Source organism: Enhydra lutris, unplaced genomic scaffold, assembly GCF_002288905.1.
Source record: "Enhydra lutris kenyoni isolate GAN:26980312 unplaced genomic scaffold, ASM228890v2 scaffoldscaffold22, whole genome shotgun sequence".
NCBI classification, from domain to species: Eukaryota; Metazoa; Chordata; class Mammalia; order Carnivora; family Mustelidae; genus Enhydra; species Enhydra lutris.
In genome coordinates, this window is record NW_019154106.1 from 242,389 (window position 1) to 265,390 (window position 23,002).

The 23,002-nt window shown below is 60.5% G+C and overlaps 1 protein-coding gene across 1 annotated transcript; it reads right to left on the reverse strand.

The window, feature by feature from the left end:
* Window positions 1–479: 479 nt before the first annotated feature.
* Window positions 480–22,367, reverse strand: LOC111149466 (anoctamin 9). The gene is made up of 26 exons (XM_022506555.1): window positions 22,314–22,367; window positions 21,537–21,652; window positions 21,217–21,298; window positions 10,169–10,243; window positions 9,954–10,079; window positions 9,605–9,750; window positions 8,373–8,419; window positions 8,190–8,248; window positions 8,037–8,110; window positions 7,728–7,862; window positions 7,478–7,574; window positions 7,281–7,341; window positions 7,089–7,171; window positions 6,900–7,004; window positions 6,651–6,812; window positions 6,529–6,565; window positions 6,208–6,319; window positions 3,293–3,350; window positions 3,085–3,182; window positions 2,827–2,966; window positions 2,536–2,688; window positions 1,652–1,799; window positions 1,003–1,104; window positions 836–929; window positions 607–719; window positions 480–501 (listed from the first exon to the last, which is right to left on the reverse strand). Exons 1-26 carry the CDS (start codon window positions 22,365–22,367, stop codon window positions 480–482), a joined length of 2,499 nt encoding a protein of 832 aa, XP_022362263.1.
* Window positions 22,368–23,002: the final 635 nt, after the last annotated feature.

The following is a 23,002-nucleotide window of genomic DNA, read 5'->3' on the forward strand; positions in this document are numbered from 1 at the left end:
TCTAGCCCTGAGGACAGACACAATCCACCAGTGGCCCAGAATCAACAGAAAAAGTGTTCATTTTACTCTAGAAAGTTCTGTAGACAGAGGGGAGCCAGAGAGGTGGGGTCAGGGTCCCCTGGCCGGCCAGGAGGGTGGTGGGGCAGGACCTGGGGTCCCACAAGTCAGAGGGAGGCTCAGAAAACAGGGCTGGTTTCCCTGTGTTGTGGCCGCTGAGAGGCACCCCCACCCCAGTTCTGTGGGTGGCAGGGGTCAGTTCAAGCTCAAGTCAGGGCTGTCCCAAGTCTGACCCCTACCAGACGGAACCGGCCTCACAGACCCCAGCCTGCTGCTCACAAACACCTCACACACACACTGGCCCTCCAAGACCCCACACAGACACAGACTTGCCCACATGGACACCAGCCTCCTGGGACCCCGACATATGGTGTGAGCGGGGCGGCAGCAGGAGGCACTGGCGTCTCCCAACGGGCTCCGGGCTACACCTCTGTGCTCCTGGAGCTGGAGCCGCAGGCAGGAAGGGCGAGTTGGGGGTCGGGGCCAAGGCCCTCCCTCCAGCCCCCCGGCACCCCAGTCTGCCTCCCTCCATCCCATCTGCTTCCGCACCGCATCTTCTCCCGGAGCATCTGGTACTTCTCCTCCAGGACCTTGTTCTTCACGGACTGAGGGACGTCAGGCACGAACCAGGCCGCGATGAGCTTAATGCACAAGGCCACGTGCTGGGGGGCAGGGCACAAGGGCTGGCTGGAGAGGTCAGGACCCACCTAGCAGGGGCTTCGGGGTGTGGCTAGAGAGAGCCGCCCCGCCCCCGACCCCTCCCCCGGGGCTGGCCCACCTCAAAGAGGATCAGGAAGACCAGGCGGATGGCCAGGAGGACCCAGAACTGCTCTGATAGGCTGTAGTCCGGAGCATTGCGGTAGTCCCGGTACCTGGGGTGCGGAAGTCGCGGAGGTCAGGGGCCAGATCATCTGAGGATGCCCATGGGGGAGGGGAGACCCAAACCTGCACTGGGTCACATTCTCCGAGCCTTCCGTCTGGATGGGGTCCTGGAAGTCCTTGGTGTAGAACACAGACAGGCTGTGGTTGACGTAGCCTGTGAGGCAGCTGGGGGAAGGGAGAGCAGGGGCCGGTGAGGGCTGCGGTGTGGCCCCTTCAGGCTCGCAGGGTGGTGCATAGCACAGAAGCGAGAGGGCAGGGAAGGGAAGGGACTCAGGGTGCCCCCGCCGGCCTTCCCCACAGGAGTTTCAGGGAGCCGTCCAGGGGAGAGGCCTGGAAACCCGTCTGTAGCTACAGCCGACCCTTGGAGGGTTGGAGGCGCCAGGTAAGGAAACTCTCCTGTCGTCTCCTGGGGAGCAGCCCCAAGGGTCTGCCTTTGGGAGGGAGTTACTCTGGTGGGGTCTGCTCAGGGAACAGCTGGTTCTGGGACCTTCCTTCCGCCACCAGGGTCCCACCACCGCTGCGGTCTGCAGGCTGGTATAGGGGCAGGGCCACCCCCATGCTCCGACTCATGACAACCGCAGACCCTCCTGGCAGCATCAAGCCCTTCCCCCGGGGCCCCCTAGGGCTGAGCCGCTGTTTTCCAGGGGTTTTCCCAGGGCCAGTTTTCCCAGGGGTCTCCAGACAGTCTGAGGCTCCCCCAGCGCCCCCTTACTCGACAGTGGGCTGGGCCCCCGTTCGGCACGGGCCGTAGTGGTACTTGTACACCACTCGGGGGATGAACTCGGACGTGAAGGCGATGACCATTCCATTGGCAATGACGGCCAGCACGCCGATGGTCTCCAGCACCTGCAGCCAGGTCCCTGGGCCACAGCAGCGGGGTGAGGCATCTGGCCGGTCAAGCCCTGACCCTCCGGCACCAGCAGCCTCCCCTCCAGCCCCCCTGCCCAGGCTGGGAGGCTCAGTGCTCGGGGGCACCTGCTCACCTCTGCCTGTGCCACTGCTCATGGCGGCCATCGGCAGCCTCTGCTGAGGCAGACGTGCACCAGGAGGGGCTCAGGTCTCCCCTGACCCCCATCTTCTGCCTGAAGCCCTCAGCTGCCCCCAGGTTTGCTCCACTCCGGGGTCAGAACCCCTTAACCCGGGCCTAAGACTAGGGCCTCCCCTCCTACTCCTACTTATCTCTCCCTCTGCCCATATCCAGCATCCCACCCCCTCTGCCCTTCCCTGACACCTGGCCATCTGGGTGACAGAAGCCACATCATCGTCCTGCTCTTAGTCCCTGCCCCCAGCTGCTGGACCCCTCCCTCCTCCAGCTCCCTGCTCTCAGAGCCCAGCTCTTCTGCCCGGGCCCCCAGGGGGGCCGCCGTTCCTTCAGCTGGCTCCCGCAAGGTGCACGCCAGCCCTGCCTCTTCCGAGCACCAGCCCCCTCAGGCCAACTCCCAGCCTGGAGAAGGGCGGGGGCTGTCTGGGGAGTGAGGGGGCTTGTCTCAGAGAGATCATTTCGAGGAAACCGGCATGATCTGATCCCAGCAGCCCTTGCCGCCCCATACCCAGCCAGAGGGCCTGTGCCCCTCGCCACCCAGTCGGGCCCCTGACCGATGTCTTTGGCCTTGCGGGGCACCAGGCGCCGCTGCAGCCTGACCATCTTGATGGCGTCCAGGCGGATCTCCACGAGGTTGCTGAAGAGCGCGAGCAGCGGGGCGAGCGGGAAGGCGGCCACGAAGATGGTGGTGAAGCCGTACTGGATCACTGGGGGGGTGAGGCTGATGGTCACCGTGCTCTGCAGGGCACACCCCGCACCTGACTGCCTGCCCCCGCCCACCAGGCCCCCAGGACCTGCCCTGCAACTGGCTGCTGATGGGCCCGAGCCCCGGCCACCCCACGTACTCATCTCCATGAACTCATCGAAGAGGCTGAAGGTGCCGACTGGGTTCAGGAGGTAGTTGTGCCACAGGTCCCTGAGCTTGGGCTCCCCGGACGCACGGCCCAGCCTAAACCTCATGAGGCGCCACTTGTGAGCCAGCCACCTAAGGGGCGATGAGAACAAGTGGGGAACAGGGCGGGGTGCTGGGGGTGGACGGCCTGTGTGCACGAGGGCTCCCCGGGGTGAGGCGGGCACCGGGACAGCCCTGGGGGGGTCCTCACGGGCTCAGGTACTCCACACAGTTGCTGAGTGTCTGCTTTAGGCCCATGATGATGGCCATCTGCAGGAACAGGTCCATCATGCAGCCGCTAAGATGGCACTGTGGGGGCAGGGCTGGAGGTCAGGTGTGGGAGGCAGGGCTGCGGGACAGGGAGGCTTGTGGGGAGGGAGGTGAGTGGCAGAACAGCAAGGTGTCCAGGACAGACTGACCTCCTCCAGCTTCCACAGCCCCGCCAGGCGCACAGACTTCCCGGGGTGACCGTTGATCCTAGGAAGGACAGTTAGGCTGGAGGAGGGGCATGGGACGAGGCTTCTGACTGGGTGGGGTGGAGCAGAAGAAGAGAAGGGGGAGTGGGGCAGTAGAGAGACGAGGGAAGGGAAGGGAAGAGCGCCTCGCTGCGGGGACACAGAGGCTGGGTCCTGGAAGCTCGGCCCACACCCAGACGCACCCCTGCACACGCACTCACACATGGGCACAGGTGAAAGCCCAGCTGTCCACAGGCTCAGACAGGTTCCAGACAAGGCCTGTCAGGAGTGGCCTCAGTTTCCCCCCACTGAAACTATGCACATAGTTTAAAATCACCTACTTTCCATTACATGATAAAAAATACAAACTATATTAAACCAGAAGTCAGGCTTGTGGTCGACGGTCAGGAAGACAGGCTCACTTCTAGGGGCTTGGACGGCTGAAGAGTCGGATTGCAGGGTTGGGCCAGAGGACCCCGAGACCCCACACTGTCCCTTCCCCAGCTGAGCTCCAACCAACAGTGACAAGTGTCCTTCTGCTTCCAGGCAAGAGTCGAGGGACTGACAGAGCAAGAGGTCCTCACGGGAGAGATGTGGCCCAGAGCAAAACCACTGGCACACGACTTTCTCAATTATGGACAAGTGACATCTAGGGAAAGCCTTTAACACCAAAATCAGAGACCAAGTAAAGAAAGTGCATGACACCCCCCCAAAAAGCATAAAAGGAGCTTGGAAGAAACAGAAGTGATACCAGAATAGAAGGAAAAAATGAGGCAAGATCCTCAGAGAAGACAAGCCGTGGCGTCCCGGTGCCACGAAGCAGACACCATGGAGGAACCGTGCCGAGCGGCCCTGGAAGGAAGAGTATAGAAGCGTGACAGTCAAAGGGCTGGAAAACAGAGTCGAGAAAAACTCACAGAATCTGGAACAAAAATGGGAGGGGAAAAAAAGCAAAGAAAACTAGATGGTCAATGCAGAAGGTCCGGTCTGCAAACAAACAGAATTCTAGAGAGGGGAGCAGAGGGAACCGAAGACACTAGATGTGTAAGAATCGCTTAGAACTGAGGGACCCAAGGCTCCAGGCCCAGCAAATGCCTGGGAGTTTCTTTCCACGTGACTGATACTGAGTCTATACGGCAGGCCTGCCGCAGGCACTAACTCAGGGACATCAAGCCCCTGTGCCCCCTGCGGTAGAGACAGGGAGCAAACATGCGCATGGGGCCAGAGGGGACGTGGGGAGCCTGGGAGACCCGGGTTCTGGGCTGGACGGTGGAGCTGCCACGTGGAGGAGGGAGACTGAGGACAAGCCTGTGGGCACGGTAAGGTTGGGGTGCCCAAAGGGCATCTGAGGGGAGCTGAGAGGCAGCTGGACCTGGGAGTCTGGACTCCAGGGAGAGGTCTGCAGACAGGAGTGCGGGCCTCACTGGTGGGGCTAGATGGTGTTTGAGATGCGCCTGCAGTCCTGGGAACAGATAGCAGCGTGTTGCGACATTTAGAGGCTGGGAGAAGAGGAGAAGCCGGCATCGGGGAAGGCTCGAGCAGGATCCGGGAGGGGGAAAGCAGGAGCCGGGAGGATGGGCCGTGGGGCGTGGTGGGGAGAACATTCCTTGGAAGGAATGGGACAGGATGCTTGTGTGGAGGTGGAGATAATCCCGGACCAAGATAGGTGCTGAGGAGGCAGAGGGAGAGGAGAACTGCTCCAGCAAGCCCAGGGGAAAAGACCCACCAAGACACCCCGCTGAGAGGCTTCGGAGGACGGCCTCCCTGAGATTAGGGTTGGAAGACGTCTACCTCCAGCACGGGCTCCGTCAGGCCCTCAGAAAGAGCATCCGCTTCCCTCCGTACCCCTCCTCAGGAAGCGCCTGGAAAACCGGGGGTCTCCTCCACGGCAGAGAGCCAGTGGTTCCCAGGACGAACAGTGCCGCATAGCCCCAAGGGGAGGGGCGGTCACCTAGAGGGCGTCTCCAAGGACAGCCGGGGTCTGGGGACTGCCTCATGCCTTTGAACATGCTTGGAGGACTTGGGCTTAAGGTTCCGCTGGAGTTTAAAATTCACTGGCAATATGCGTGTGTCTTTTGCAATTTAAGCAAATACACAGAAAGAACAAATGCAGCAATTATTTTCTTCAGAACAAAATTCAATGTGTTAAACCAAAAAAATGTTCATTTCACTTCTAAGACAGAGCAGGGGAAGTCCCTGTGAGCAGCTTTACCAGGCCCAGCATCGGAAATCAGCCCGACGTCCACCACCTGAACGGATAAACCCCAGCGCGTCCCGCAAGCCAAGGCTCATGCTGTAGTTTTTTAAAAACGAGGACTTGGGCGCCTGGAGTCTCAGTCACTAAGCATCTGCCTTCGGCTCAGGTCATGGTCCCAGGGTCCTGGGATCGAGCCCCATGCTGAGCCCTGCATCTGGCTCCCTGCTCAGCAGGAAGCCTGCTTCTTCCCTCTACTGCTCCCCCTGCTTGTGTTCCCTCTCTCTGTGTGCCTCTATGTCAAATAAATAAAATCTCAAAAAAAAAAAAAGAAAAGAAAGAAAGAAAACGAGGCCTCACCCCCATGCATATGTGGGCCATGCCCATAGTACATTTCAGCACCACGAGAGGATAAAATTATGTTCAGGACAAAACGCTGTATGTCAATAGGTGTGTGTGTGTGTCCTTGAATGTGTGAAAAATTCTGGGAAGACCCACACAATGGTTATGGGGTCACCTCTGGGGATGGGGAATAGAGAGTTGGCGTCCCTGTGGGATTCCCCCACACGTGTTTATATTGGGTGTCTGCTTGCTCCGAGCATGAGTTTGAGAATGAAGATGAGCGGGTATCCCCACTTTAAAGGGAGGACTAGACGGTGCACGAGGTGGAGGGAGGCCGCCTCACCTGCCCAGGATGAAGGCGATGTAGACGAGGGACGAGAAGTGAGCGAAGAACTGGAGCGTGAAGAACTTGATTGTGAACTTGCTCTCGCGCTCTGAGAAAGTCCTGGGCTGCTCTAGAATGAGACGTGGGGCTGTCCCTCACCTATCCCTGACCTGTCCCCATCCTGACAACTCAGGGACACCCGCAACCCTCACCTGTCTGCCAGGTGGGAGAGGCAGTAGAGGCAGCAGGAAGGGCTCCCTCCCCTGTCTGGGGATCCAAGACCCCAGCCCTGAATCCTCCTGTCCCTTTTTGCCCCCCCTCCCAGGTCCTTCCTCTCACCAAAGTCACAAAGCTTGAGGGCCACATACTTGTTGATCTGCAGGACGACCAGAAAACAGAGGGCTTACTTTGGGCCTCAGGGGAGGCCCTCCCCCACACCCCCTCCATCCCCACCCAGCCACCTTGGTCATGATGAGGATGACTACATAATGGACCAGGGCCCCGGTCACCACCACGGCTGTGGTCACCTGCTCTTCTTGGAAGAGCAAGGCGGAGTTGAAGAGGGCAGCAGCCAGCACACGGTAGACCACCAGGAGGTGGGCCATGCCAATCATGAGGCAGATCTGTGGAGGGCCAGCCGGGACAGGGCTCCTCAGGTCGGCTGTCCCCGGCCCTGGTCTCCAGCCCCACTCCGGGTTCTCCGGGAGTACCATGAACAGAGACAGGACGAGGATGACTGAGCTTCTCAGGTAGGAGTGCTGGTGTGGCCGCAGCTCGTAATCAGGGCAGTTAATGAACTCAAGCGCCATTTCCTCCTGCGGAGGGCATAGACACACCTCAGACGCCGGGACACCTGCACCCCGCGGGAGACAGGCCCCTTGATCACCCCGCCGCCTCACCTGGTCCTCGTCCCACCCGTACAGGTCCCAGTGCAGGACCACCCGGGCGCGCTGCCGCTTCCAGATCTCCAGGAACACCGTGGCTGCAGACGGAACCAAGAGGCGACACCACGTGTTCCTGCGGCTGGCGCCATGGGCGCAGGGGGCAGGATGGCCCCGGAGCCCAGGCTGCCCCCCAAGCGCCCGACTCACCCCACAGAGCCATGAAGATAGCAAAGACCACGGTGCCCTCGTTGTCGAAGAGGTGCGTGAGCTGCGGAGAGGGGCGCACCTATTGCGGCCGGCCCTGCCGGGAGCCGGGAAGGGGGAGCCCAGCTCTGCAGGGGCAGACCCTCAGCTTCCCCTCCTCCAGGAAGACAGGCTGCAGCCGAGCCCCCGGGGCGGCAAACCTTGGCAAAGGTGCAGGTGTCCGAGAGCTGCTGGTACCTACGGCTGTGGTCGCCGCGAGGGCACAGCAGGACGTCGTGCGCCTCACAGATCTCCTTGCTGAGGGGGCAAGGACCGGGCTGGGGGCGGCTCTCCCCAGACCGCCCCGCCCCCGCCCGCTCCACCCGCCCGGCCACGCCCCGGCCGCCCAGGCCACGCCCTCGTCTGCCCCCGCCCGCTCGGGCCACGCCCCGGCCACGCCCCCATCCCCACCTGATCTGGCTGGCGTTGAACAGGGAAAAGCCGCTCAGGAAGACGATGAGGCCCACCACCGCAGCGGGCACCAGCATGTAGGTGTACCAGCCGAGCCAGGCGAAGTACAGGGCCACCTTCTCGCCAAAGTAGTCCCTGGGGGCACAGCTGACCCGTCAGGGCCAGCCCCACCCGGGTGCCTCGCCGGCCAGTGCCCGCTTGGGGTGTGCCACGGGTGGGGGCGATGGGTGCACAGCATCCGTGTGTCTGGCCGAGGAGCACAGACACATCTGTTTGCGGGGGCACGGGTGATTTTGGGGGCATTTTCACCTGATGTCATCAATGGGCTGGCAGCGGACCATGTTTCTCCACTGGGCCCAATTCTTCTTCAGGCCTTCCTCCCCCTGAGCACCAGGGACAGACAGTGAGATCTTCCGTCTCTGTCCGGGCCTCCTGCCCTCTCCAAGCAGGGCCACCCCTTACCTTGTGCAGGGCGAATCTGGTCTCAAAGACACCACTCTTCAACAAATCCTCTAACGTGTCTGGTGGTCACAGGGAGTCGGGTCAGAGGGGAGCAGGGGTGAGGGGGAGCCCTGCCCTGCTCTCCCCATGTCAACACCCCTTCCGGGGGGCCGCTGCACAGGCCACCTGCCATCCTGTCCTTACCACCAGCGGCCGTCTTGCTGTTTAGTACAAAGTTGACAATGCGGATTCTGGAACACAAGAGCTGGTTCAGGTTGACTCTGCCTGACCTGGGTGGACCCCACCTTCCATCTGGCCAGGTCCCAGGCCCCTCTGTGTCCTCGTGGAGCCCCCAGCCTGCCTGCCTTGACTGCCTGGCCAGAGCCCAGAATCTAGGACTCACCAGGGAGCTCTTCCCCTGACCCTCTTGAGTCCTCCTGGGGCCAGCTGCCCCATGACTCCACGATGGGGCTCCCTTGGGGGAAGGCCCTCCTCTCGCAGTGCTGGGTCCTGCACCATCCCCTCCCAGATACTGGGTCTAGACCCCCCCATCACACCCCCCACCTGGAGCCCCCACACAGCCAGAACACACCCTAGGCCTTTAAATGAACAAATAAATCCTCATAGCCTGTGAGCCATTTTGCCTATGGGGTGACGGAGGCTCGGACAGGTTGAGAACCTGCCCAAGCCCACAGAGCCAGGAATTGGCACAGCCAGACATTTGACTGCAGAGCCACAGTCCTCCAGAACATCTTCCTGTAAGACATGGTCCCTCTAATGTCCCAGGGCACTCCCCAGCCTGCTCCTCCCAGCCCCCACCAAGGTGCCTCTACACGACCAACCACTTGCACCTCCCAAAGACCAGCCAGTTCTGCATTCGCAGGAGTCCTCCGCCCCCGTATCCGAATTCCAGGAGCGTTCTTGGCCAGTCTGCAACTGACCAGGTCCCAGCTTAGCTCAGAGGGGCCTGGGCAGAGGGGAGGCAGGTGACAGAGGAGGGATGGGGGGAGGGTGGGTGGGGCGGTGCTGGAGGCTGGACGATCAGTGGGGAAAAGGAGGTGCTTGGAGAGGAGAGGCTTGGGTGTGTGGGAGGCCGGGGACAGATGTCTATGGAGGGACATTTGGTCTAGAGCGGGGAGGTCCGGACCCACATTCCGGATCTTGGGGAGATGACAGGACAAAGTGAGGAGAGACAGCCGGGAGATCCTCCTGGCCTGTCCAAACCCTGCCCACCCTTCAGTGGTCACATGCAACCTTTAGAACATTCCATGAAGCGAGAACCGTCTTTATCCCGTATCACAGACAGACATGGACACTGAGGCACAGAACTCTGTCCCTGGGACCTCTGACCTAACACCGTGCCTGCAAGCCTGACTGGACCAGAAACACAGGAGGGCAGCGGTCCTCCTGGCCCCAGTTCTTGCCCAGCCTCTCACCTGGTGGTGGCTGGGACGGGGGTGGGCCTGGTGGGCTGCACTCTGGCGGCAGGACCCTCAGGATCCATGAGGAGAGTGTGGTACAGGTCAAAGATCCTGCCGTCTGCTCGGATCCCAAAGTACACCTTCTCACGGTCCTCTATCATCTGGGGGTGGGAGGGAGCTTGGGGACCGCCTCTCCACTTTGGAAGCACCCCCCCTTGGTGCACAGCCACTGGCCTGTCCCTTCTACTTCGGGCACAAGGCCACAGCCATTGTCCCCAGACCCCTCCCCAGGACACACCTGTCCCCTGACCCCAGCAGCTCTGGCCCCCTGCTCCACACCAAGGCAGGCCCTCCGCCAGCCCACCTTGTAATGGAAGCCCTTTCTCTCGAGCTCCTCCAGGAAGTGCTGCTGCCGCCGGACCTGCTCTGCATTTCTCTGGGTGCAGCGGTCAGCCACGAGGACATAATCCCACCGCTCAGGGGCCTCAGTCTGGAGGAAGGACGAGTAGGGCTGGGGTTGGCACAGGGCACAGGCCAAGGGTGGGACTGAGTCTGGCTGGGGCCCCGGGGGAGACTCACCTCCCCAGGCCTGATCTCCACCAGCAGGAAGCTGTCGCCTTCAGTCCCAGTCAGGATCCTGAGTCTCTCCTCTCCCTGGGGGCAGAGGGTAGAGGAGGACAGGATGGGGCCAGCAGCACAGCACCTCCTGGGCCAGTGCTCCAGCCCCAAGGGGGAAACGCAAAGCTGGGGGGCAGGACCACAAGGGAATAATAGGTAGTTCCAGGTGTGGCTGGGGCTCAGTGCTAGGACACCGTGGAGGGCAATGGGCGGGGAGGCCCTGGGTGACTCCCACAAAGGTCTGTTTAGAAACATCAGCAAAGGGGCCCCTGAGTGGCTCAGTGGGTTAAGCCTCTGCCTTCGGCTCAGGTCATGATCCCAGGGTCCTGGGATCAAGCCCCACATTGAGCTCTCTGATCAGGAGGGAGCCTGCTTCCCCCTGCCCCTGCCTGCCTCTCTGCCTACTTGTGATTTCTCTCTCTCTCTCTCTGTCAAATAAATAAATAAATCTTTAAAAAAAAAAAAAAAGAAAGAAAGAAACATCAGCAAAGAGCTCCTGAAATCCTTCAGAAGAGACAAGCAGCAAATAGGGCCTCACAGAAGAGGAGGGTGGGAGAGCAAGAGCTGCAGGTCAGTGGCCCGGAGCCGTCACCTTCTGCCCTCTCGGTCACAGGCATGTCAGTGGCCTGACAGCGTTGAAGTCAACAGACTCCCCATCATGCATGAATTGGGGAAACAGAACCGCACATCCTAGACCACCCAGCCCGGCCCATCCGGCCCCAAACACAAGGGAAAGGTCCTCACAGTAGCTTATTTCATGTAAAAATCGTGCAGATAATCCTAATTCCCACTAGCACATGGAGGGCTGAAGGCACCGCGCAGCCCCGCACAGCAGAAAACCTCCCAGCAGGAAGGAGGACTGGCAGCTGCCACCCATGGCCCCCGGGGACCCACGGGACATGGGTCTGAGTTTAGAAAAAGGAAGTCCAGGGAGACTCCTGCAGGAGTAAGTGCTGTAGGTGCACCAGGACAGACAGACGGGTGCTGAGATCGGGGGCAGAGCCTTAACAAAGGGACCAGCTATGCACACAGCCTCCAAGCCTCTCCCCACCGTGCCACTGTCCAACTCTCTGGCACAGCCCTGATGGGTGTCACGAGTCCTGGCCTCTCCTCGCCTTCTCCCTGCAGACCTGCCCTCGTGGACTTCATAACCAGTGAAGAACGTGTGGGCGGGGAGAGGAGCCCAGCGATGGCCCCCGCCCCAGGTGATGAAGGTCCAGGTCTCCATGATATCATTTAGCTGTGACCCCTCCCCCGCCGCTGATAGGCTGTAACCCAGTAGTATGTAGCCCCCTCCCTGAAACAGAGCCCGTTCTCAGCTGAAAAGGCCTCAGACTCAAGAGTTAGGTGGCTGCGAACAAGGAGGGACAGAGGGACCGTCACAGATGGGAGGAGGCTGGGGAGCCGTGAAGGTAAATGCCGTCCGGGATCCTGCACAGACCCGGGCCCAGGGCAAGGACGCCAGTGGCAAAGCTGGTGCCGTCCGAGTCCAGGTGGCCGGGTGGGGCTCTCCGTGCTGACCAGAGCCCCGGGCGATGGGGCTGTGGCGTGAGGGGGAGTGAGGCAGAGGGTTAAGAAAGCCTCCCGCTATCTTCCTACACTTCACAGTTGTCCTACAACCACACAAGTGGGGATAGGGGCAGGGGCCTCAGGCTTCGCCCACTCTTGGCACGTAGGCAGACAGCAGGCTGTGAGGCTGACCCACAGTGCCCTGGGCCCCATTGTGGGGGCACTGAGCCACTGAGGGGTGGCGGTGCAGGACGTAGGGGACAAGGGCAGATGGTCAGGTCACAGGCTGAAGAGGAGACACCGGCTTCAGAGCCCAGAGCCCGGGTTGCCCACACCGTGTGCCCTCAGGCCTGCCCGCCCCTCCCCACCTGGTTGCAGGAGGCACCCTGTGGCCCAGTGCAGCGCTGGGCACGCTGTGTGCACCCATGAGAGGGTCCCCGCTCGCTTCCCAGCTGGCAGCTCTCCCGGGAGGCACAGGGATCCACAGAGTCCCAGGGCTAGGGTGCGGCTGACACACTGGGGGGCGGGCCCACCAGAGCACCCCATTTCGCGCCTTCTAGGCTGGCAAGTTCTGGCCCTGCCTGCCCCTCTGTGGGCACTGGGCTCCTGCCATGGCCTCCTGCCAGGCCACCACCCCCGCTCCGGGGCTTGGGAACTCAGAGCAGCTGGTGGCTGGGTCTCCTCTCCAAGCTCCCCCTGACAGGACTTCATCCCCGCTGAACCGCCCAGCTACTCCCCTTTCCCTCCACAACCACATTCCACCAAGCTCAAGGCCTGCCTCCTTCAGAAAGCCTCCCTGGACTGCTCCAGCCAGTCTGGCCTGGAGGGCGGCCAGCTAAGAAGCAGGCTGCCCTGTCACACTTGAATTTAAGATACACAGCAAATCCTTTGTAGTATAAGTATGTCCCAACTGTGGCATGGGACACACTTGTACTAAAAAAGAGATTTTTAATGTAAAAATTGAATGTAACTGGGTATCTGGTTTTTATTTGTTTCAAAACCTGCAACCCTAGTCCAACTCCCCAGCCACACCCACAGGCACAGCAACTACTGGCCCCAGGATGGGACCTGGGTCTGCCCACTCTCCCTCTGTCCCAATTGCGGAAGACAGAAAATGGCGTCCCATGCCGCCATGGGACGGCAGGCTCTAAGGCCCCCGGTGCCAGGGTCTTCTGAAGATGGGCCTGATACAGACAGCTGCTCTGTGCCCCAAGGCCCCTGGCGCTCCCGCATGGCTCATCAATTCTAAAACTCCTGCCAGAGGAGGAGGAGAAACCTGCTGTTCACAGACTTGCAGGATGGCGGGGGGACCCTGGGCTGAGGTGCCTCTGTCCCCACAGCACGCAAGGAGGGCGTTCAGGTCACCAGCGTCGGGTCCTGTGGCTTGCCTACCATGGGGCTTGGTAAGTGTTGTCCTGGGGAATTGGTGAGTGCCACCGATGGGCAGGAAAGACCTCATGTGCTTGACTTCAGACCTGGAGGAGGCTCTCCCTGTCTCCCTGCCCAGCCCTGAACCGAGCTCCTCCAGCAGAGACGGCAAGGAGAGACCCCAGCATCAGCATGGGCCTGAGGCTGAAGACCAGGGCGAGCAGGGGAGGGAGCCGGGAGCCCAGGGTGGGAAGGAATGACACAGGGATCCAGGCAGGCGAGGGAGCCTGGGAAGAAGGGCCTCTCCCAGAGCATCCCTCCAAGGCCCAGCAGTGGTGGGGAGGTGGGCACCAACTGGGTCACAGAAATGAGGCCACTGGGCCTGGTGAGCTGTTGATCCGGACCACCCCTTTCCCCACCAGAGACACTGCACACCTTCGGAACAGTTACCCAGAGCCTCTGGGGAAGGGCTGACTTGACCTCCTCTAAGGGCTGGCATGTGATCTGGACTGTGGAGAGTGATGCCACTGAAGGTGTGCGATGGGCACTGACCATGGATCTTGGCCACTGCACAGAGGGACCCCGTGTATACTGGTCAGCCCTCGGCAACGGGCAGGCAGCCACAGGAACAGCCAGGTCACAGCCTGCCCCCCCAACCAGATCCAGTCCAGCCACCCCTTCCCGGCAGCCAGACTGGGACCAGGTGCTGAGGATCTGCTCCCCGTGTACTCCGGGCTCACCGTCCCCAAGGTCACCTGCTGCACACAGATCCCCTCTGCGGGCCATGGCCACAGCCGCAGTCTCCAGGGTCAGGCTGCCCCTCAGTCCATCTGTTCTCTAGGGTGAGAGACCTTCACAGATGGGGACCTCGTCCCCACCTCCAGCCAGGGCAACTGCTCAGTGCTCCCTGAAGCAAGGAGTCTGGGGTGCCTGCGTATCCGTCCCCCAGGCTCTACTTCCAGGGTGCTATGTGCACCCATTAGGCTCCCAGCCCCCAGGGCAGGGACAGGGGCTGTCCCGACACACTTAGCCTTGGAAATCCCAGCCTTCCCTGCCCTGTGCAGGCCTCAGGCGAGGTCCTGCACAGATGAGGGGTACAGACTGGGAGACCCTATTGTTCTCCCTCTAGTCCTTCCAGATTCCACCCCCCTGCAGGCCACACGCCTAGTGGGCCAGAGCCCAGGGCTTAACACAGGCCAGAGTCCCAGGGGGCTCGCCCACTAGTTCCCAATGAGGGGACTCCTGGAGACACTGCAGGCCCCAGGAGACACTCCCTCCACTACAGCACAGAACATGAAGGGGCAGAGCTGGGGGAGTCCTGCCCCCGTCCATCCCTTCCCAGTGTGGCCCCGTCCCCAGTGGGCTGAGGACACTGCTGTGCAGACGTGATTGTCCCCCAGCTCCTGAGCAGAGGGTCTACACGGAACACACATGTGTGACATTACCCCAGCAGCCAAAGGAGCACATTGAGGCCTCCCCTCACTGCCCATGGCTCATCTCACCCTGAGGTCACACTGTGACCTCTGGCTGGACCCCATGAGCACCTTGCAGTTTCCTCGTCCCGCAGGGGACCCTCCTGCCCCCACCAAAGTGTGTGGACACAGAGCAGCCCACCCATGCTCCCTCAGCATTCCTGGGAGATGAAAATATGCATGCACAGGACCCGAGGGGCAGCACGCAGTCAGTGTCCGGGACCCGGTACTCAGGACCTCCCAGAAATTCAGGACTCAGCACCTTCGAGGACTCGGTAATGAGGACTCCTAGGGACTCAGCACTCAGCATTTGAGCTTAGCAGAAGCATAAAGAACAAGAGAGCGGCCAGAAGGTGAGGCTGGGGGTCGGCAGGAGCCAGGCATGGAGGCTGCTGGGGCAGCTGGGGCACTTAGTCCGCTGGGGGTCATGGGGAGCCGTGGAAGGGACTGGAGCAGAGAAGGGCGCGCTCAGATCCAGCCCGGGGCTGGAGGCCAAAGTCCTCCCTGCTGTCTGCTCCTACATCGGCATACGTCCCTTTCTTTTTCTTTCTTTCTTTTTTTTTTTTACTTGAGAGAAGGAAGGAGAGAGTGAGCAAGAGATCACAAGCAGAGGGCCCCAGGCTTTCCGTCAAGCATGGAGCCCAGTGCAGGGCTCGATCCCAGGACCACGAGCTCATGACCAGAGCTGAAGGCGGGTGCCTAACCTCCTGCGTCACCCAGGCGCCCCTGCACATGTCCCTTTCAAAGCTTTGATTCCTGGCCTCAACCAGACCAGGTGCTGCCCCCTGCCCCAGGCACCCCCAAGTCTGTCCTTTACCTGAGCTTGGGGCTGGCAGGGAAGGAAGGGGCTGACAGGGCTCAGGCTGAGTGAGGTCTGGCCATAGGCCAACCTGAGCCGCCAGGTGCCAGAGCTGGGTCCGGCAGGCTGAGGCGGTGGGCGAAGGCGGAGAGAGAGGCCACCTGCTTGGCCCACACCTGGGAGGGCCCCGGGGAAGCTGAGTGGGAGGCTGGTTTCACTCTCCACCCCAGCACGGGCCTCCTCCCAGGGCCAACCAGGGCCAACCAGCCACCCCAGCCTGGATGGCTTCTTCCTTGGCAGAGGGGAGAAAGGATGTCTTCCTAGGATGTTTTCTTGCCTGCTTCCCTGGGGGTCCACAGCCTCCTGCTCTGCCCCCCAAATCAGAACCCAACAGCCCCCCAGTCAGCCCCCAACCTCTGCCCGGGGGAGGACTGAGGGAGCAGAGGGCTCAGCTGGCCACCCTGGGCCTTCCCCAACCCTAAGTCAGCCCATCCTGGAGGCCAGAGCCCCCTTTCCCTTTGCAGGACAGAGCTGCAAATTCTGGGGAGGGACATGCTCTCCTCATCTCCGTCTCACACAGGCGCAGAGGGCCTGGCCTGGGGTCCCCAGTGTCCCTGGCTGGGCAGGAGGAAAGCTGCCCTCTGTCTTGCTCCAACCCCCAGCCTGCCCAGGGACTCTGTCTGGGCTCTGGCCACCCTCCCCTCAGCCTTGCGGGCTGCAGGGAACCCCCACAGGTACTTTCCAGGTAATCCTGGCAGGGCTCCACAGGTGTGGAGCAGGGCGGGGCGGGGGGGGGCGTGGCCCGGCCACAGGTGTGGACCCCCGCACGCTGGACTCACCTGCATGCTGGCCCCGGAGTCTGGCTAGCCCTGGAATCTCGCTAGGGGCTGGCATTCGACTGGAGTGTGGCAGCCAAGCCAACGGGCGGGCGGGAGAGTCCTACCTGACTTCCGCCTGGGACTCACCCCTCCCTCCTTCCTCTCTCCCGCCTCCCTCCTCCAGGTCCTGCTCCATGTGAACCTTCTGCAGGCACACCCCAGGCTGGAAGGAATACCTCTCCCCTGCTCCCAGGGACCTCCGACGCCTTCCTAGGGACTGAGTCATGTGGGGACCCTTCCCCACACCTGAGGGCGTCGCCCTCACCTGCGGGAAGGGTTCCTCTGTAAGATGGAGGTAGACTGGCCTCTCCCTCCTGGGGGCAAGCAGCATGGGCAGGGCACACGAGGATGCCCCAGCATCCCCTGCTCCCTGCTCACCTTCATTCTTCCAGACCGCAGGACACACTTGCCCTCCAGAGCATCTGGCCCTTGCCTCCCACCCCCCCCAAGTCCAGTGTTGATTCCCTTAGAGGAGAAACTGGGGCAGGGAGGATTGAGGATGAGAGAGACCCCAGGAAGAAACTCCCACCCTGAGCCGCTGCTTTGTGGACCCCATCTGGGGGAGGAGGGAGCCGGCCCTGGGCTGCAGGGACCCTGTGCTCTAGGCAGCAGCTGGGGAAGGCTCTGGATGCCCCCCTGCAGCAATGTGGGGGGCTCTGGCAGTTGCTCCGAGGCTGAGGACGCAGGGCAGTGGCTCCACAGGACAAGGCATATGGAAACATGGAACGGTATGAGGGGGCACTCCTGATGTCACAGGGGGCAGGGAGCGCCCCCAGGGTCAGGGTCAGCATCCTGCAGCACATGCAAGCCTGCGGTTCAGACCCAGCAGCGGCACAGATTTGCTCTGTGATCATGTGGCCCCACCGCACCCCCATGGCTGCCTAGGGGACCCCATGGCAGGCTGTGACAACAGCAGGGACCAGGACTGAACTGAGGTGGCAAAGACAAGAGAGGGAGCAGCAGAGAACCTGTGTGACTCTGACGGAGCAAACCTGGACACACACATTAAGACTGGTGTCATGGCAAGCCCCAGTGGTAGTGGCTTCAACAAGTCCATTTCTTTTTTTTTTTTAAAGATTTTATTTATTTATTTATTTGACAGACAGAGATCACAAGTAGGCAGAGAGGCTGGCAGGGGTGGGGGGGAAACAGGCTCCCTGCTGAGCAGAGAGCCCGATGCGGGGCTCGATCCCAGGACCCTGAGATCATGACCCGAGCCAAAGGCAGAGGCTTAACCCTCTGAGCCACCCAGGCGCCCCAACAAGTCCATTTCTATATATACAGACCTGGCAACATATATATTGCTTTTCCCATAAATGAAGTCTGGGGCGGGCCAGTCCGGGACTGGTGTTAACTTGACTTGTTGCTCTGCCGCCTGAAACACTTGGTGGCACCACATGGCTCAAAATGGCTGCTCAACCTCCAGGCATCACACCCCCATCCAAGACAGCAGGAAGAGGCAGGAAGGGCACTCCACCTGGCACGTGGTCCCATGGCCTCAACCACCCTCATGGAAGCCTGGGAAGTTGGATCACTCTTCCTGTTGAAGAAGGTAGAAGGATACTAGGGTCACCCCGCTGTCTGCACAGGCCAAAGGGTCTCAGACGGCCTATTCGAGATCAGAAAACCGTCAGCAAGGGCTTTTGAGCCAGAGTAATTCGAACTCAAGATCCAGGTTGCCAGCCAGCTCCTGGCCTCCCTGTTTCCTGGTCTCCAACTGCACCGGCTCAGGATGTCTGCGTCTACAGTGGCATCATGTTAAAACAGCCCACTAATGGGTTTCCCCTGGCCCAGGTACCACTACGGGTGTCCCCAAAGCTGTGGGGTCTCCCCGTCTCCGCTTGGCATTCTTGTTTGCATTGCCGCAGAAACACTGCTACTCAATCCCACTTCCGAGGGCCTGAAGGAAGTCCCGTTACGTCCAGACCCTTGCTGCCCCTGCCGGCACAGACAGTGTCCCCAGCCTGGCTGGGAGAGCACGGGCCTGGCCCCACAGGAGAATAAGGACAGATCCCATCCAGGCCCATCTGGAGAGAAAACAGGGACAGCCCTTTGGGAAAACAATTCAGCAAAAAGGATCAGAAGCCTAAAAATTGTTTATGGTTTGGTCCATTAATTCAACTTTTTATAAATATCTTAAGGAAAAAAATAATGAAAATGTGTAAAAATATGTCCTTTGAGGCAAAAATTATCAACCACTTAGATGCTCAGGAACAGGGAGCTGTCTGAGCAAACACGCTATGTCTATACACGGACTGAGCAGCCGCGAGATAGTATGCTCTCGAAGAGTGGTGAGAAGACGGGGGGCGCCTGGGGAGTCCAGTGGGTGAAGCCTCTGCCTTTGGCTCAGGTCATGGTCTCGGGGTCCTGAGATCAAGCCCCGCATCAGGCTTGGCAGGGAGCCTGCTTACCCCTTCTTTCTCTGCCTACTTGTGATCTCTCTCTCTCTCTGTCAAATAAACAAAATCTTTAAAAAATAAAAGTGATGAGAAGACAGGAAAAGGCTTATGCAATGCTGTTAGGTGAAGAAACACAGATCACAAACATGTATATACTTTGTTGTCTCGACCAAGTTAAAATACATTAAAATACTAAAGAGTGGATTTAATATTTATGCTCGTATCTGCTTAATGTTGTGAGCTGTTGATGGATAGATTTGCTTTTCTTCCTTTCGTTTCCTTCCTTCAAATTTTCTACAACACACACATCACTTTTGTGAACCTAATTATTAAATTTATTATATGATAATTCTAAAATCTACGATTATGGACTTAACTTCCCCAGACCCAGTCGTCCTCTTGGCCTTGGTCCTGGATGCATCGTCTGAAAACGCCGCAGTTCAGGGGTCAGTCCCTTGCCCGCAGTGTGCCCCGCCCCCGGCTGCTGGCAGAGCCGGCCGCAGGCCTGCTGCTCTTCCCCTGTGGACCCTGCACCAGCTCCCTTTTCCTTCTTCCTCTGAGCTCCTGAGCACCCCGCCCATCTGTCGCCTTCCCTCCGAGGGCCAAAGTGCAGCAGGCCCTGTTCCTGCCGTGTCCAAGGCTGCCTCGGACTCCCAACGGGGGGCTGCTGGCCACGGGGTGACAAAGCCTCCGGGAGTGCCCCAGGTGAAACCCTGCAGGCAGGAAACGCAGGAAGGATCGCTGCTTGTCCTCAGCTTGGGAATCTGCCCTCCCAACCCCAGTGGCCTGGGTGTGATGCAGTTTTGGAATGTCGGCGAGACTGGTGGGGTCTGGAGCCCAATTCTGGAGACGTCTCCGGAGCAAAGTGTGGTCTCACTGAAGTGCGGGGGCAGGCCCGGTGGGCAGGAGGCACCAGTGCCGCTCCCTGCTGCCCTGGGTTATGAGGAGCAAGTGATGACACCCTTGGGGCTGGGAGAAGGTGAGGCGAGGGAAGTCCCCGGAGGACTGCCGTTTGTTACCAGAGACCCAAGATCTCGGAGGAATGTCACACTCTGCCTGTCGCGAGAACCTTTCAGCGGGCTGACATTTAATTTTATCCACATTTCCTTCTGCCTTTGTTTCCCACATCAGATGTGGCCCAAAGACACTCAAAGTCTCCCTGAGGCCTTTTCTCAGAGGCTCACAGACAGGTCAGGGTCCCAAGTTCTCTCTGCGCTGGTCCTAGATCTCCCCTGCCCCCACTGGTCTCTCTGGCTAACAGCCCCTGTCCGGGGCAGGGAGCTCCCTGGGCTCAGGGCCCTGCAGGGGAGACTTTCCCAGGCTGAGCCCATGCTGCTGGGGTCAGCCAGATGCTGGCCCTTGCCTGTCATACGAGGGCTTCAGTGTGGGGACCCCAGCCCCTGATGTCCTCACCCCAGGGACAGTTCTGTCTCCTGAGTGCCATCCCCCAACACCTCTGGCCCTTAAATTCCCACTGGTTTCTGTTTTCTGTCTTAAGGAACAAAGAGCCGTGGCCCCTAACCCTCCACCGGCCCTGGAAGAACTGCGGGGGCCGAGTTCTCTGGACTCCACTCACCCTGACAGACCCTGCAGCAGAAACAAGGGTCATCGTCCCTTCGGAAGCCACAGCTTTCTCTGCTGTCCCTCCAAGGACAATTGAAGAAAGCATGGCTGTCCGTATTCTCACTGTTGGCCACCATGAGTACAAGTCCTGCAGGCCAGGGAAGCCTTGGGGCCTGAGGCTGGACAGACCCATGGAAACGTCAGCCCAGATCTGTGGCTCTCAGGTGCGCTTACAGGACAAGCTATTCCCGAGGAAGGCCAGAACTGGCCTCCTCTACTGCCTCCGGTGCCCCGGGGCTCCAGGCACTCCCCTCTGCGGCTGAGGAAGGTCAGAGCCTCTGCACCCTTCCCCAGGCAGGGCAGGTCTGAGGAACCAGGTGATGGACCATGTCCCCAAGCCCTGCAGCATCCCTTGCCGTGCAGCGTGTATCTGGAGGGAGTGGTCGAGACAGGAACTGGCAGAGGCGAGACCATGGTATCAGGCCCCAGGTGCAAAGCCGCAGGTGGAAACTCCCTGCAGAATATGGTGGGGGGGGGCTGTCCGGAGAGGAGCTCCAGGCTCCAGTGGGGAAGGAGCCGAGGGGGGGATGCCTCAGTGTCTTAGTCTCTCAGCCAGAGATTAAAAATAGACCCAAGGGGCTGTGAAGGTCACAATAGTTAACACTTGTAAAGCATTGGGAGCTCTCACTGGCATGTGGCCAAAGCTCGGTGGCTATTGTTAACTAACATGTGGCCAACTGCACACAGAGCAGAGGGCACCCGTGGGATCCGGCCAAGCCCCTGCCCGGTTCCACTCTGGCCCCACCCGTAATGGGCCCGATCCCAGCTCCACACACACACCCCCCACTCCCAGGACAGGCTCCTGGGATCTGGCCCTGCCCCTGGCCAGTCCTGCCCTATTTAGCTTCTGTGCCCGTGAGAGGCAGTGGCCCTCTCCGTGCAGGAAGGGGGTGGCTCCCGGCAAAATTTGGGAGAAACACCCATAGCCAGGAAGCAACAGCGGCAGGAATCTGAGTCCCACCAGCTCGGGTGGAGAAGAGAGGTCCTGAAGGACGGCTCCGGGCCCCCGGGGCGGGGTGAGGAACTGGCCTAAGGGGCACTTGCTGGACAGAAGGGGTGGACCGGAGCGGGCCTGCTCTAGGCACTTGGGTCCAGCATCACTTCCCTGGACAAAGTGAGTCCCAATGTGTCAGTCAGTGAAGGCCAGTGCAGTGCGGACCACAGTCCTAGCTCAGCTGCAGTGCAGCCTGGTGAGCCTGACCTCATCACGCCTCCTGTGGGCATCAGGATGGAAACCCAGCTACGACCCTGGCTGGGCTCTCCTGTGCCACTCGTCCTTACCTGCACGTGCACTGGACGGTGGCCACAGCGAAGCTGGCAGCCCAGGCCCACGTTGGTGTGTCGGGGCCTGGGGTGTGGGGTGGGCCCAGGGCCAGGTAGAAGGCAGTAGCCAGGCCCTGCAAGGCTGGTTAAACTTAAAAATAAAACTGGGAGCTCTTTTACCAGCAAAATGAGTTTATTTTGGGATGAGCAGAGAATTATAAGCTGGGACAAACGAGCTGCAGTAAAGCCACAGGCAAGTCCCCAGAACTAAGGGGAGTAAAACTCTTAGAGAGGAAGGGGGTGGTCAGGGGCGACTGTAGATGAGAAGTCCCCCAGAGCAAACCAGGAGCCAGAAGTCTGTGGCTTCCCCTTGGCGGGCCTACTGACTGGCTTAGGAGGCAATCTCGTCTCCTCCTGCAGGGACTGGAAAGTAGTGTCCTCCTACAAGGTGTGTCTCTTTCTGCGCGATCTGCCGTTGACAGCTGGGGCCGGGCCGAGTGCTCTGCCTGCTGACTCCGCTCTGTACAAGGTCTCCTTGTTATCATTACCCACATAGAATGACTGTTTGTGTCAGGGGTGCAGGTCTGTGCATCGTCCGTCTTACACGATTCCCAGCACTCACCGTAGCACATGCCCTCCCCAGTGTCCACCCCCAGCCTCCCTGTCCCTGCCCCCAGCCCCCAGCAGCCCTCAGTTTGTTCCCTGAGATTGAGAGTCTCGCTCTCTGGCTCCGGCTTGTTTCATGTTTCCCTCCCTCCCTCGACGATCCTGCCTGGTTTCTCAAATCCCTCATACCAGGGAGGTCAGACGATCATCGTCTTTCTCCGACTGATTTGTTTCGCTCCGCATGATGCCCTCTAGCCCACCCGCGGCACTGCGGACGGCAGGATCACTTCTTCCGACGGCCGCGTCCTATTCCGCGATGCGCAGGGACCACGTCTTCTCCGTCCGCCCGTCTGCGGGTGGACATCCGGGCTCTCCCCAGAGTCCGGCTCTTGTGGACGTTGCTGCTCGAAACGTTCGGGAGCACGTGCCCCTCCGCCACATTTGTGACCTTTGGGTGAACACCCCGCGTAGACTGCTGGGCACGGGCAGCTCTGTCTCCACTTTCGGAGGAACGTCACACGTTCCAGAGAGCGGCCTCCTGGGACCGGCCCTTCCGGGCGCATCGGCTGGTGCCTCTCGGGAGGCAGCACAGAGCGATCCGGGCCTGGCCGGGCCTTCGGGGGTGGGCCTGGCAGGGGAGCCAGGGAAGCAGATCTCCGTGCGGACACCCAGTGAGACGCAGTAAAGGCCAACGCGCAGCAGAGGTTGGTAGGGGCCGCCCTCCCACCCGCCGCGGCCTCCTCGCTCCCTCCGCCTTCCCCGCAGGAAGCAGCCGCTGCGCCCATCCGGACCGCCCAGCCAATGGGAGCAGAGTCCATCCAGTGACAGCACACCTCAGCCAATGAGAGTTAGCCATAGCTCAGCCCATGAGGGCTGAT

What these genes read in the sequence shown, in the direction of transcription:
- LOC111149466 (XM_022506555.1), bottom strand. Translation starts at nt 22,367, where the DNA reads ATGCGGAGCGAAACAAATCAGTCGGAGAAAGACGATGATCGTCTGACC. An exon ending in GAAAGGGCTTCCATTACAAG is followed by an intron (nt 9,751 to 9,953) that starts GTGGGCTGGCGG and finishes TCCCACCCCCAG; the next exon opens with ATGATAGAGGACCGTGAGAA. An exon ending in GAGAATGTGACCCAGTGCAG is followed by an intron (nt 930 to 1,002) that starts GTTTGGGTCTCC and finishes TCCGCACCCCAG; the next exon opens with GTACCGGGACTACCGCAATG.